Genomic DNA, 15,738 nt, shown 5'->3' with positions numbered 1-15,738 from the left:
TACACCTGAAGCTAATTAATTTATATGTCAGTTATATCTTAATTTTGAAAAAAAAGAAATGTTAGCATCAAATAACAGAAAACTGTCACTCAAATGCTTAAAGATAATCCCAATATAGGATAGCTTTCCACACGGTTAGTTCAGCCGTGAAGTGGCTGCACCATAGACACCTAGACTCTTCCTGTCTTTGTACTTCGCAGTCCTCAGCTTTGTCCTCACTAACCCCTCCACCCCCAGTAGTTATAGAATGTTGGCAGCATTAAAAGGATGAAAACCTTTCCCAGAGCCTTCCAGTAGATTGCCCTTATGTGTCATTCCTCACAGAATTTCTTTTTGACACACATCATAGTTGAAGGTTTGGATTCTTATAATGTGTAGGAAGTGAGGATGGCGATCCCAATATAAAGAACAGCAGCTCAGATACAAGGACGCAAAAAGAAAGGGAAATTTGAGAAACTAGAGTCTAGTGTGAGAGGAGCATACGGTGTGTTAAAGAGGAATTGACAGTGAAGAGCTAGGTTGGGATCAGACTGGAAGGCCTTTAATTTCCTGAAGAGGAGTTTAGACTGCTTCCCGGTTAATGGGGCACTCCTAGCATTTTTTTATGGACTGGGACAAGACTGAGCCTGGTTGCTAGGAGGCTGTCGTGGTGGGTCCCAGGTGTGCAATGGGTAGGACTGAAGCTACAGGTGGCGGTAGTGGTGAGGGATGGGGAGGGTAGCAGGTTTTTAGGGAGTGATGGATGGTGGACTCTATTCAGTCACTACTCAGATGGGGGAATGAGAGAAAAGGGTATGTTGACACCTACGACTGTTAGAAATAACTTCTGGTCTAGGAAGGGCAGTGGTAATGAACTGGAAGAGACCCTAGAAATCAGGTTAATTCCCTCATTTTAGAAATGAGAAAGTTGAGACTAGAAAGGCTGTTATTTGCCCAGGGTTAATCAGCCATAAAAACATTTTTTATTTATTTTTTACTGGATCAGTTAGAACACAGATTACTGAAATCTTAGGTCAGTATTCATTCATTCTCAGCATACTTAACCACTGTAAATTGGCACTTACTTTATTCAGTTGAACTTGAACTCTTCTGGCAGAACATAGTATAACTAAGTTGTCACTTGCCAGCATTCCTTTTATGTAAAAGCTGGAGAAAGATTATTTTAAATGTGTCAAAAGTAAAGATATCTTTATGGTATTCTTGGAATCTGAGGATATTAATGCCCTTGAGAGAAGAGCAAAGTGATTATCTTCCTCCCAATTCAACTATCCAGGTCCTGTTGTGGTTTTATTAAATGTAGGAAACCTATACTTTTTGCATGTCACACGGACATGACCAGTGAATATCATTACTTATTACCTTTATAGGTGATATTTGACTAAGGAAAAGAAAATGAATGGTAACAGATTCTAAGCTGAAAGGGATTTTCCTTTATGTGTTGTGTTAAAATCTAAGCTCTGGGATTTGCCTTCCTGCAGTCACTACCGGGTGCCACTCATGCTTTTTCAGCCACATGGCCATCTTGCTGTCTTTTGAATCCACCAAACATGCCCGCCTTCAGGTCCTTGGTGCTGGCTCTTGCCTCTGCCAGGGGCAAATGTGGGGAACCAGATTCCACGTGGCTCCTTGCTCTTCAGGTCTGACTCCACTGTAGTCCCACCAAAGAGATCTCTGCACTACATACACTAACTTGCATCCTGCCAATCCATCTTACCTGATTTATTGTTATTTTGTCGATTTTTCTTCCCCAACTAGAATATAAACTATCCGAGGGCAGGCACTTGCCTCTTCTATTTACTGTAGTAGCCCCTGCAGTGAGAACGGTGTCTCGTAGGTGTACGTGGAGTGTGTGAGTGATGACTGCAGGGTCGTTCGTAATGGGTGCTTGCCCCTGAACCCAGCACAGCTGCTTGGTAGCTGAGTTTGCCATCCTCACATCAGTGACTTCTAAGCAATTCTGCCAGCTGCTTCAGGAAGCATGGCGCAGAAGGGAAGGGGTCATGAGTGGGTGGGGTTTGAGTTCCTCTACTTCCCATTTAGAGGTTTTGTTTGTTTCGAGTAAAGATTAATGGCTGTTGGAAAGCACTTTTAAATTAGAGAAGCAGACTTTAAGCTAAAGACTTAAAAAGCTGCTTGCAGTGTTCTTTTTGTGACTCCTCTGCCCGTGAACCCTTATAGCAGCATGTTTATCCTTTTTCTTTTCATATTTTTAAACCCTATTTTTTTATAAACTCACTAATTAAGAATAATTTATCTAAGAAAATGTTCCGTATCAAATTGTCCTTTAAATAAGAGTTTAATGCTAGTGTACATAGTATCTAATCAGGGTATTGAACCCCTTGGGATATTTTTTAAATGTCTTTTGAACCTTATGGTTCTTAGACTTTTGCTTATTCAGCCAGATGCCCCCCCCCCCCCGACTCCCCTCCCCTTACCTCTGCCCCTTGTTAGACATGTGCCCTTGGTAGCAGTTTGCTTTATGTTTGCTTGTGTTTTTAAATAGCATTTCTTAACTGTTGGAAATTAATGCCAGTTTCTTTTTTTTTTAATACAAATTTAAAAACTGATAGGAAAAGTCTTGACCGACTTTGTTGTATTCCTTCTGTTGGTAGAAATAGTATCATATTCTGTATTTAGAATTTTTACTCTTGTATTTTGTGTAGAGAGCTAATTTAGCTGAAGTGGAGTTATGTAACTTGAAAAGTAATATGTCCTATTTAGAGCTGTTTTATTGCACTTATTTGTATAACTGACAAGAATTATTGAAATACTATTTTTTCAAATATTAACCATCGCATAGTAATTGAACAATCCATAAAGTACATTGAACTATTTTCTTGTTACGGAGTGTTCACAATGTTTAGTGTAGACATGGTTACATCAGGCTGTAATTTAGTGACTAGGAAAGATGCATAGGCAGAAATGTGATGTAAATGTGTAATGTGCATAGCATGTCCAGTAAAAATATCTTTCTAACTTGACCTTAGGGCAATAAAAGTGCTGAACATTGCAATTTAAAAAGACTTACGAAAATCTTTTTAAAAATGTTTGCATATATACTTAACACATAGTAGACTCTCATTTAATGTATTTTGAGTGAATGAATTATTGAGATCAGTCTACTTATAGATGTAACCAAGAATTTAGATGTAATATTGTAGGTCTTCAGACTAGATAAAGGGTCACTACTCTGACAGGTGAAGTGAGTATATAAATACCGACTTTTTCTAATCTAGTTGCTGAACTACTCGGGTGGTCACACTGTCAGTGTGACACTCATGTCCCTTGGAGCTTTGAGGTCCCAGATGTCCAGTACATCACATATTCACACATGTAGGAGGGCCATATGCCTTGTATTTGAAAATTACAGTACTATGTTTGACTTACTGTTCTTTAATTCAGTAGTGCTGATTTACCTTTCTTTTCTTCTTTGCTCAGTCATTGCTTTTTCTTTTAATCAGGTAGCTTTCAGCTCTCATTCCAGTTCCATTTATTAAATTTCTGTAGGCTACTACTGAATATACTATCTCATTATTTTGAATCTTTCAGTTCTAATCTCTAATACTGTTCATTGTTGACTTCTCTTTATTTTTGTCTTTTTTGTCTCCTGTAATACAGTGCTAAGTCTTTCTATTGAAGTAAAAATATTAGTCTTTGTTCATAGAGCACATCTTTCCCTTTCAGGAGCTGCATTGACTTATTACTGTGGTGAATCTGATCTAACTTTTGTGTTCTCTTGTCTATTTTCATTTTCTTGGTTTTGAAAGGTAACTTTCAATGTTAAAAATTCATTTCTATCGTTGATATCAGTGCTGTTCAGGAAATCTTAGTGTTTTTTAAAAATTTTCACATAATCTCAGTTTAAACTAAGTAGACCAAGTTCGAGTTCAACTCTACTAAAATAGTTAGTGGACAGGAGATCGGCAATTGATCATTTTAAGTGATTAAAGAGACCCAATTTAGAATCAAATAAACAAGAAGCCCTGGGTATATGTAGCTATCCCAAGTAACGTTTTGATTGGGGGGGCGGGGGTTGGGGTAAAGAGAAAGAAAAATAATTATTTAAATGAATTGAGCGTTAAGATTTTGAGTGATGATTCAGTGGAAATTATTGGGAATTAGTAGATGTTGCTAAGTAATGAAATTCGAGCTTACATCAAGCAAGGGTCAGTTGAATATCTTCATCCGGTCTTTAAATTGTTTTAACACTGTGGCATTTCCTTTTTTGTTAACAGGTGAATGCTGGTCAGCGTAGGGATGGACCCCTTGTACTCATAGGCAGTGGGCTTTCTTCAGAACAACAGAAAATGCTCAGTGAGCTTGCAGCAATTCTTAAGGTTAAAAAATGTGCTGAGTTTGACAGTACAGGTGAGGATTATTTATTTATTTTTGGTAGAAAATAATTTTAAATAGGTAATTCCTTTGAAGAGCTCCATTGGGAAGTGTCTGTATACTTTGAATCTTGTAATCTAAAATATTTCTGTTGTTATATACTACTTATAGGCTTAATTTGGTTAGGAAGTGTAAAGTTTAAAGCTCTGCCCTTGGTTTAGGACAGAACAATATTGTAGAAGAGCAAATTTATGACTTTGCTAATGACAAGTAAATGGTAGTGAATGTAAATGCTTTAATTCCTGAGTTTTAACTTGAAAATAAAGGAAAGAATGGTTTATGCTAATGTGGTTTTAAGATATTTGTTTTATGATCTGATTTTTCATGTTGGTGGCCAGGCTAGAGAATGATATTAAAATAAGCTTTATACCTAAGTATAAAAACTGCTTTTGAGGAAAATTCAGATAAAAGTTTATAAAGTGTAGACTGGTTATAAAATGCAGACTGGTTAAAGTATTGTTTTGGTTTATATCTCTGTTTCTTTTATTGCTTTTTTGTATTCTAGTAACTCATGTCATTGTTCCTGGTGATACAGTTGAAAGTACCCTAAAATGTATGCTTGGGATTCTCAATGGATGCTGGATCCTAAAATTTGAATGTAAGTGTTGGATTAGGGGGAATTACAAAATGGATTAAGTAGACTAATTTCATTTTTTATAGTTCACTATTGCCAATAATTATTTCAGGAACTTACACTCATTTTTTCTTACCTGCAGTTAGCCACTTCATTTGGCAAAAGCTTGTCATATTACTGGTATCATTTTGATGTTCTTGGTAAATGGCCACAGATATGTTCTGGTTTTGAAGTCTTCTTTTTTTTTCCCTACAATACGAACTATTTTAATAAAGCATAAATGGATTATATAGTAGACTTCTAAGGCCACACAATCCATATTAGTATCAAATGATAAGTTTAATTTAATAAATGAATGTTTTACATATGTTACTATGAAATGAAAGTAGTTTATTGCTTTCTCTCTCTGATTTCTAAAAGCTTTTATGTAAACACCCTTTTGCTTTCTTTGCTAATGTGGCGTGTTTTAGGGAAGCTGCTGGGAAATGCAGACAGCTTGTCCTGCCTGATTTGGGGCAACAGTACCAGCGACTATGTAAATCTCTGAAAATGTACGCCCCGCTACCCACCTCTTGCTGGTAGTCCGCCGCCACCATCGCAGCTCCCTTTCACCTTCCCGACTCTTGTTTGCGATCTTAACCTTGATTCACTTAGGACTTAAAGACAAAAAAAAGAAAACTCATACAGGGTTGTTTTCTACTCAATAGCAAAATTATCTACTTTTGTTACAGTTGCTAAAATACGACAATGGATTGACCGTTTTTGTCAACCAGTGGCTTAGAAAAGAATGGTGATAGCGACAGACTCAGAGCAGGCTGGCAGCTCTGGGGGCGGGGCTTAGGGGTTGGAAGGATCAAACAAAAAGGAAAAGGGCTCAGGGACATGGACAACAGTGTGGTGAGTATGGGGGTGCGGAGTATAAGGGGGACAAATAGTAATGGAAAAAATACAATAAAAATAAATTAAAAAGAGAATAGTGATGGAAAGGTGTTACAAGAGGGTCTTATGATGATACGGTTTACTATCTTGATCCTAGTAGTGTTTACCTTTCACAAGGCTACACAAGTAATTAAATTGTAGATCTACACACACACCCCACACATACTACGTGTATCGGCAGCCGTCCGTCTCGAGAGACGATGGTGTAGCTTCTTAAGAGTCTATCTGCACCGCCGAGAATGGCTGTGCAGTCCGACTCGGGAGTGACACGGCATCTGTCTCCTCCCGTGTTGAATCGACATCTTGCGATGACGCTGGAGTGTCCTCTCCAGAGAAGCTGAAGCTACAGAGCCTGGGCAGGGTGATATGGAGGGTCTGCTGTTGCCCATGCAGCAGACCCCCCCTCTCTTCGCAGCTGAAGGGTCCAAGGGAAAGACGGAGTCAATACAGCTTGGCTTCAGGTGCGCCGCAGGAGTTGCCGGTGTTGACTACAACGTCAAACCGCCTTAGGGACTCCGGCTCCGGATTTTCTGTCGGGGTTTACTCCCTTAGCCTTTCCCCTGAAGAGGTATGCCGCAAGGCAGCGGAGGTTTTTTTTTTTTTGGAGTCAGAGTTTTCCTTCTCTGATGTGCCCTGACTGGAAGATCGAACCAGCGACACTTAGCTCGCAGGCCGACGCTCAATCCACTGAGCCAAACCAGCCAGGGCTTACATACCACGTGTATATACATACACTAATGCATGTATAACTAAAATGTGCTGTTGGATTGTGGATGTCAAATTCTTGCTTTGGATATTGTGCTATAGTTGTATAAGAGGTTAACTTCGGCCCCTGGACGAAGGTGGATGGGACTGCCCTGTATGTTTTTCAACTTTCTGTGAATCTATAATTATTTCACATTAAACAGTTAAAGAAAAAAGTGTATGTTTCTGATGAAACTTTTTAAGAAGCAAATATCAGATCAGAATATGTTTAAAAAAACTTTGTTTTTATGGCTTTGTGCTTTGAAGGTTTTATGGTAGATATGCTTGATTTATTAAGATCTTAATTATATTTTTTATTTAATTTTGTATTTTGAAGTTGATTTGGTTTGTAAAACTGTTTTCTTTTAGCAATTGGTATTCACATCGTTTTTAAATGTAGCTGCTTCTTCTCTTGTGATGCTAGTATCCCCTGATGTGTCCATATCCAGCTAAGGGGCTGTGAGCAGCAAGGCACATTCTCTGTTCTCACAGGTCTATTATTAGTCTCTCCCCGTCTTCCCCGTCACGACCAGCTTAAAAAGTGTAAGAATTGGACTAACGATTTACATTGGAAAAAAAGTTTTCCTTTTTGTCTTACTCCTATTTCTGAAACTTTTCCTTTCTAAATCTGTGGCACGTCTTACTGGGTCTCAATGTTTAAAAAATTGATTTAAAGTGGTTTCATGATTATAGATGCTTTTGTATTAAATCTCTGCCAGAAATCTTGCCTGTGGTTATAGGAAGGAATGGGTTTTCATAATAATAAAGTCTCAGTTATAAAGAAGCCATGTGAGATTTTGAATGTTATGGCATTTACCACTTAACTTTGAGTGTATAGTTCTTGTGAATATGCTGAACTTGCATTTGGTTACGTATACAGGCTACATGATTCATGTACATAAAATCTGCCTTCTTCAAGAAATGGAAGTTTTTGTCAATTTAATGGCTTGACCATGTCATTTTTATAGAATCACTGATGGACTCAAGCTGACTTAATGGTGTGCTATTCGATGATTCTCACAGTAGTGAATATCATATTCTAATATCAGTGGTTCTTTTAGGTTAAAGGATGGATGGAATCTCTTATTGAAGTTTATATCCCCATATTTTCTAATACAGAGTCCAAAGAGAAATTAACATCCTTTGATCTAACAATTTCCCTTCTCAGAATTTACCCTAAGCAAGCAAGATAGATTAAAAAAAAAAAAAAAAAGACTATTTGTGGTGTTATTTCTAATTGCAAGAAGTAGGGAGAATGGCCTAAATGTGAGGGAATTAAGAAAATTTTGGAATGCTTAAACATATTCTCTGAAAAAATTGGTATTTTATATGATTATTAAGATTGAAGTATTATAAAAACTTATTTTAGTTTCAAAATGTATCAAACAATTATATCTTTAAAAATATATAAATGTGGAATGCATACAGCAAAGAAATAATCAAAAGAAAACAGTGGTGGATTAGTAAGTAGGTGCCTGTTTATTTATAACAGTTTAAGAAACAGTGTGTCTATTAAATGAAATTCTCTAGGAGGAAATTCAACTGCTCAAGTTCTGATAACAATATCTTCTTAGTCTTTTCCGGAGAGTAATTGCATAGGTAAGTGCTTCAGTCTCAGTCAGGGAAATCAGAACCTTCAATCTGATAGACCAGATTTCTGGTACATGTTATGCAGACCTTGCAGATACATTTTGTTATGGTGATTGTCCTAATAAAAATACATATTCTTACATAAACATTTGAACTTTAAATTTATGACTGTATGAGCTTTTTAAAATTATTTTTTGTTTTATTTTTTTCCATTACCATTTATCCTACCTATACCTTCTTCCACTTCTGCCCACCCCTTTTCCCATGCAGTACTCTTGAATAAATTTTAAAATTATTTTACTAAAAACAATTTTGGTCATTAGACTGAGTTTTGTCTTTAGCCACATCTGTAAAGAGAATTATTTTGATATTATTACTCATAATATCATAGAATTTGACTTGTTTCTTAATATGCATTAAGTAAAATAAATAGAATATAGTGTCATGTGAAGAAATGTTTTTACATATAAATATGTTTATAATTAAAATACTGACTTAAATGTATTCAGAAATAACCAGTTGTTAAATAGTATTTATGTGGAATCACAAAATCTAATGATCTGTGACAGTTTTCTGTGATATCCCAAATCTAGATATTTATGCTGGCATAATTAGAGTATGTAGCTCTTATTTTACCATTTTAACCTTTATTTCATTGTTCTTTCACTCTTTACTGTGGAATTTCATAATAATGGGTTTATTTCCTCTTTTTCTTGCCACCCAGTTTTTCAAAAATTGATGTGAATGTAAGTTTTCCTTTTTTTTTTTTTTTATGTCATGGGTTTAAACTATTTCCTCTAGTGATTTTCTTTTTTCTAAAGTTCAGTCATCTCATATCCTATTTGACAAAAAAGCCTAATATAAAAGCATTTAAAAAATAAATTATTTTGTTTTTATAACGTGGGTATTGTTTTTTAATAGAATCAGAGGGAAATTCTTCAATTTTTCTCTAATATGCGGTTGCCTTAAGTTACGTGCCTGTTTTAGATCTAATGACATATTTATTAAGACTTTTGCATTTGACATAGAGTGATGTCGTATTCTGTATTTTAATTGTTTTTAGGACATCTGGTGTTAATTGGGAGTAGTACTTAATTGTGATTTTTCAGTGCTATTTCAGTTATAAAACTAGATGCTTATGATGGCATGAATGGGGCATTTAGCTTTCATTTTACTTCTTACAGTGGCTGCAGAAGAGGAATGATTCTTTAAAATAATGGATTTCTTTACTGCTCTAGCTTTTGAAAGGGGTGAGCAAATTCTTTGGCCTGTCGTAGAGGGGTGATTTCCCCCTTTGTACATTTAACAGATCTTCATGTGGAAGCTTTATTCTGTCTCCATTGTTCTGTAATCATTTGGGCGTAGCAGTGGATTCAGGAATCCCCTTTTTTCCACTCCTTCTCATTTGTATGAATCTTCTTGCCTTCTGAAATGATGAAAAGTCACCAAGCTTAATATAGACCACTGGTTCATGCAGCTAAAATGAAAATACACATCTATAGATATATATGCATTTGTGAGGTAGGAGGTAAGAATAGCTACTAGAGATTTAGAATAAAGGAATGCCTTTCTGTATATTACAGACTTCTTTCTTGAAAAAAATATATGGTAACCCAGAATTCATAAATGCTTTAGCATGCAAAGATTCTAGGTTTTGCTTAGGTAGCCAGAGCTACCTTAGTAACTTTGAGTTAATAACTTTGAGTTAAGCAGTACTTAAGGAATGGGGCTACTTATCTATATATGTAAAAAAGTAATGCAATCAGAGCCAAAGGAAAGCTTACCTGAAATGGTAGACATGATCAGGAATACATCTGGGCTAAAAGAATCTCAGTTTTAATGAGTAATTTATTCCTCTATTTCTGCAAAATGATAGCTTTAGTCAAAATTTAAAATATATTGAAACATGTAAAAAGTAAGAAAGGATGTAGAGCATATTTTATAAGGATAGTGGCTTGACACATTTTAAAGTGTATCATTTTGGTATATGCAGAAATCTGTGTCTACATAAATAACATAGTTTATTCATGTAAAGTCATTCCAGTTTGGAAATTAATAGCTGAGAAAGCTAATAGGTAGTCTGGCATATGCTTCCTTCTTCAAAAAAGAACAGTTTACCTTTGTGCTAAACAAGTTTAGTGGCAGATGATGGAAGAATATGGACTTTGTTAAGTACATGACTATAAAATATAATTTGGTTAAGTTTTTAAAAGTATCTTTATTGATGAACAATAACCTGTTTTAAAATCTTTATGTGTGTTATGGTATACATCATACTTTAGATGAGTTTATGAGCAGGAATGTTGGGAAAGTTCTGATATTTTGTTTAACATGGAAATTAGGCTTAAGTGTTCTTGTTGCAGGTTAACTTTTATTGAGTCAATAAAACCTTAAAATATAAACCTGTTATTTAAGCCTTTGGCTGGGAGATTCTTCCGTTTCCTCAGTGATGTTAATGTATCAACATTTAAATTGCTGAAAGTTTATTTTATATTATTTCATTCTTATTTCCTATTTACTTAGTCATCAGTACAGTTTATCTCAAAAGAGGTTCACTAGGAAGTTGGTATGAGTTTGTAATTATCATAAATGTCTACTGTGCGGTACATCTTCATTCTGGAACTCCCACGGTTCAAATTAGAGTGTCAGCTTTGCCAGTAGTTAGGTTAAATAAACTCACTTCTTTTGTCTGCTGACGACAGAGCCTAGTGTATGTTCTCCCACACCTCCTTCCCTAGGTAGCCAGTGTTTCTGCCATTTCATATCCTCGTTGGCTAATCTCTTAAAAATTATTCATTTATTACTCATTCATTAAGTGATTGTGTGACTTATTGTAAGAGAGTCACAATATGTTAACTCTAAACAGAGGATGCCTGGCATTTCATAAGATAGTTTTTAAAAAAATAAAATAAAATAAAAGATTAAAGAAGAATAAAGGTTTTTAAACTGGATATATGAGTTCTCATCTCAGTTGTGTCACGGAGAAAGTTGCTTAAATCTCTTAGGACTCAAGATTCCTGTGAGAGGAAGAGGCTGATTAGATGCAGCATCAGGAGTTTCAGCGTGGCAAAGGGCCAGAGCAAACAATTCATGCGGTTATGTCCAGCAGACCCATTTTATCTCTGTGTCTTTACGTATGATTTGTGTTTTCCCATTCGTTGCTGTCCCTGCACTTCCTACCAGTTAGCCCCAGGCTCCTCACAGGGGCGTGCAATCTGATTGGCCTTTGTAGACACCATTGCAACACTTGGACTAGTTGCCATCCTTAGCTTTTAAGAAATTCTTGATGTTTCCTATGTTATGACAGTAATTCTAACAGAGCACTTTGTTTTCAGAGGGAAAAAAACACGCTGTATTTTCTTCTTTAGTCGATATTAGGTGGCCTAGAGAGTTGGCACCTGGTGACTCAGAATAAGAGAATATCTGAGGAAGGTGTTCTTCATTCAGCTCCGTAATTAAGCACGGGTTTTCTTCCTTGACCGAAATTCACTGCACAGGCGCTGTAAAGCTGGCAGTTTACACCATGCAGCATAGCCACACAAGGCGGGCACTGGCGTCCACCTGGGGAAGCGCCGCCTGCCCCCTTGGCACCTGCCGTCCCCTTTTCTTGATGCCTTGCTTATCGCATGCTTGTCGTATCTGTTAAGGCTGCCTTCTGTTGGGTGACTAAAGTCAGCACAGTACCGGGGTGAATAGCTAACACTTTACTATGGTTTTTGGACACTACGTAAATGAAGCCATGAGGGATAAGCAACAAGCATAAGCATAGCCCGTTTATATACTTCTGTGGTTAGACATGAGCCACTCACTCGTTACCGTAGATACCATAGGAGCGTTCAGTGTTAAGTCCTTAGCTTTATAGGCTGGCCTAGTCATTTGTCTAAAGATTATGTTGCAAGTATTCTGCAAATATCATTAGGAAAGGAGGTTTAGAAAGAGGGCTCCATGCTTGATGATGAAACGTAGAAGTAATAGTTTACATATAAAATGATGAGTTTGATGTACATTAGTGATTAAGCTAGGTTGCTAATGCCTTTTGGGGTTGGTGTTTCATGTGGAAATAGTGTATGATGTAATGTGTACACACTAGCGATGTTTCTGGTAGGATACTTCGACCTAGTCAAAAATGTTGACACTGATTTTCAGTACACAGTAAAGTTATTGTTTTATTACTAGCTTCATTAGAAAGATAGTTTTTTTACTAAATGAGCAATTATTAAAAATTATAATATTTGTAAAGTATAATTTTTACTACATAAAAACAACAATTTTCATAGAACCGTGCTGTTTATGATAAATTAGTGAGAAGAATAAGATTTAGAAGAATGGGTTCAGCATAGCAGACTTGGCTAACTGTGATTCTTGTACTAAAAACTTTGGAGGAAAGGGGCAGCAAAGCCCAGGCAAAACTGACAAGCTAAGAATCACGTGATAGGGGATCATAGACAGGCCAGGGTTTGTGTGGAATATGAATGTGCCCCAAGTCAAGACAAAATTTAGTCTCCTGACAAAGCTCTGCTTTTGGAGCGATGCAGTATTGAGTTATTAAAATCTGACGTTAGTGTGGTAAGCAGCATCTTTGAACATCTCAGTTGCAGCAGCTCTAAAGCACTGGAGATATTCACCAAGTCATCTCTAGAGTGGTGACTTCAGTGTGCACCTGTCAAACCCCAAACGTGCCTTAGGCTCTGCCTATTGGTTATTTAACAATACTGTGGAGCCCTGTGGTGTGGCCGGCTGAGCTAGGTGCTCTGGACCAGAGCATTTCCCTTCACCGCGGATTGCTTGTAGTCTTGCAGGAGACTTGACGTGATTGTGAAAAGGAGCATGCAGGTGATAAACATTCAAGTTCAGGTCACTGCGGGCTGAACTGAATGAGGGACTTTTTACTCACCTTCATTTTGATAATTTAGATTTTTATTTGTGAAATTGTGTATTGATTTTACTTTTTCAGAAGGGAAACAGGTTTGTCAGTGTTCAGTACTACTTCATTGCTCAGTCCTCTGAGGAGAGATTTCTTATATTTTCTTTATTTGGAAAGCCCATTTTATTACATTTGTTTCGACCTAAGGTTTCTATTACTATTTTGAAATACTTCTTATAAAGAAGAAAAATCACTTAGGTAAATGCTTACTTTCAATGAGAAAGAAGTGGTGCCCACTTGGGATTTATTTTGCTTTTCTTCTTTTTTGTCAGGGGTGAAAGCATGTCTACAAAGCAAAGAATGTGAACAGGAAGAAAAGTTTGAGATTCCTGGAGGACCACAGAGAAGCAGGCTCAACAGAGAACAGCTGGTATTTCTCTTTTGCCACTATTTTCATTTTTCTTGTTCTTATTCTATCTGAATATTATTATCACCATCATGAAAGACTTCTCCTGCCCTTTCCGCAAGTACAGGTGACTGATTAAAATTTTAATTGTACTTATTCAAGCCCTTGATTCTGAGAGATGATCACGATGAGCAGTAAAATCCAGAAGGCAATAATTTCATACTGTTAATGGGTTTTTGGCATCTTGAATGTTCCCATAAACCTTCCAGAATCTGCGGTGAGCTGCAGACGCAGGAAGTATCTTGAAAGCAGACCTAGAGCTGCTGCTCGGGTTTAGTAACCGTAGGTCTTCATTGCCGTAGACTGCAGTCGTAACGGAGAACACTCCGGTGTCCTGTGGGTGTCTGTTAGAAACGACAAAGAAAAGTCTTCAGACAAGGGGAGTCTGAAACCTTTTTTTTTCTTAGAGTACACAGAAGTGTGCTTCATAGCTCATTTGATCCTTAGCCATGGCTTCATAATGTAATGTGCCCAGGGAACACACCTCTGCAGGCCACACCGGCACCGCCGCTGCCCTGGAGGTCTGCTGCTGGTAAAGTACAGGAACCTGAATTGGACGGGCGGAATTAGAGGACATCGTGGAAGGGATGCTGCTCTTACCATCCAAGTTTAGTCCGAGTCCCTGAAGCGTATTTCAAATACCCAGGAACCCTTGGCCTTTAACTTTAAGCCCCACCAAATATGAATAAATTTTCTGATACGAGAAGTTTGATGAATGGTTTTTGTTTACTTCTTTTGTTTTATGCAAAACACACCTAAAAACTGAGTAGAGTCAGAAGTACTTGAGAAGGTTGACTGAGTCTTAGGAAAAAACATTATAACTAGGAGTGTTGAATCCACCTTGTCCCGACACCATCTTAAGCAACTGCTTAACTGCCATGACTATGTTTAATTCCCTAATTTTTATTCCGGGTTTTAAAATATTTTGATCTGCTTTTAATAAGATTTTCAAAAATTAAAAAAATTTTTTTTAAATTTTATTTTAGCTGCCAAAGCTGTTTGATGGATGCTACTTCTATTTTGGAGGAATCTTCAGACACCATCCGAAGGACAACCTTATGAAGCTCGTCACTGCAGCTGGGGGCCAGATCCTCAGTAGGAAGCCCAAGCCAGACAGTGATGTGACTCAGACTATCAATACAGTCGCGTACCATGCCGAACCAGACTCTGATCAGCGCTTCTGCACCCAGTATATCATCTACGAGGATTTGTCCACTCACCCCCCAGAGAGGCCCCGGCAGGGCAAAGTCTGGATGGCTCCGTCCAGCTGGTTTATAGACTGTGTTGTATCTTTTGAGTTGCTCCCTCTTGACAGCTGAATACTATTATCAGATGAACATTTCAAATTGAATATACTCTTCACTGTTTTGATCCTTCACATTTTTATAAATAGGTAGACTCGTTCATATATTTTTTCTTTGAATTAAAAAAAATCTTATGTCAGATTAGGAATTTATTCTTTGTTTACTGTTTGGATGCTGAAATTGCACTGAAGGATTTTCTGTTTAAAACTGACATATGTTTTGATTCATCATGTCTTTCTACCCAAATGATCAACTATCAAAGATTAATGAGAGGGTATCAGAACTATTGGTTGATGTACAAGTGGTATCATTAATGCCTCAGCCTTGTAATATTTTTTGATGAAATAATCCATACCTGCCACCAGCAGAAATACTTGCCATCCTTTAGTAAACAAAGAATGTTGTCAAATAATTTATTGTGGCTTTATTGTAATGAAAAGAGAGTACCTGGCCTACATATGTTACCATAGGTGATAAATTCTTCTCTCTACATTTGCATTCATTTTACATTGTGTTTATTTAGTATTTTTATAATTGACGTGGATGTCTGTACCTTCATTTTTATCTCTTATTATTATCTTGCCTCTTTATCAGGAAATCATGATTTGAACCTTAACATTAATTGTTCTTTGGTGGTGAAAATCAACATTGGTTCATGGCACATGTTTTTATTGTAAATGCTTGCTTATTGTTAACTATCAATGTGCTGCTATATTTACCTATATGAACACACACTTCAAGCATTTTCTCTTAACATATTTCAGTGTCTGTATTTCTTAGATCTCACCAGACTAGCAAGTTGTTAATCAGATGTTAATATGTAAATTAAATTAGGAAGCAGTCTTTTTCTGGTAAACTTTGCTTA

General features: G+C 36.8%; 1 protein-coding gene across 1 annotated transcript in view; it reads left to right on the top strand.

The window, feature by feature from the left end:
* BARD1 (BRCA1 associated RING domain 1) overlaps nt 1-15,371 on the top strand; it is a 66,144-nt gene extending 50,773 nt beyond the window's left edge. Inside the window, exons 8-11 of the mRNA XM_090283402.1 lie at nt 4,236-4,368; nt 4,898-4,990; nt 13,436-13,533; nt 14,556-15,371. Coding sequence (XP_090139528.1) covers nt 4,236-4,368; nt 4,898-4,990; nt 13,436-13,533; nt 14,556-14,888 — 657 coding nt within the window. The 3' untranslated portion in view covers nt 14,889-15,371. The remainder of the gene's footprint in view (nt 1-4,235; nt 4,369-4,897; nt 4,991-13,435; nt 13,534-14,555) is intronic.
* The last annotated feature ends 367 nt before the right edge of the window (nt 15,372-15,738 follow it).

The sequence above is a fragment of the Furipterus horrens genome, unplaced genomic scaffold (genome assembly GCF_987537825.1).
Source record: "Furipterus horrens unplaced genomic scaffold, mFurHor1.1.pri manual_scaffold_1, whole genome shotgun sequence".
Classification (NCBI taxonomy): Eukaryota; Metazoa; Chordata; class Mammalia; order Chiroptera; family Furipteridae; genus Furipterus; species Furipterus horrens.
This window is presented reverse-complemented; position numbering and strand designations above follow the sequence as displayed.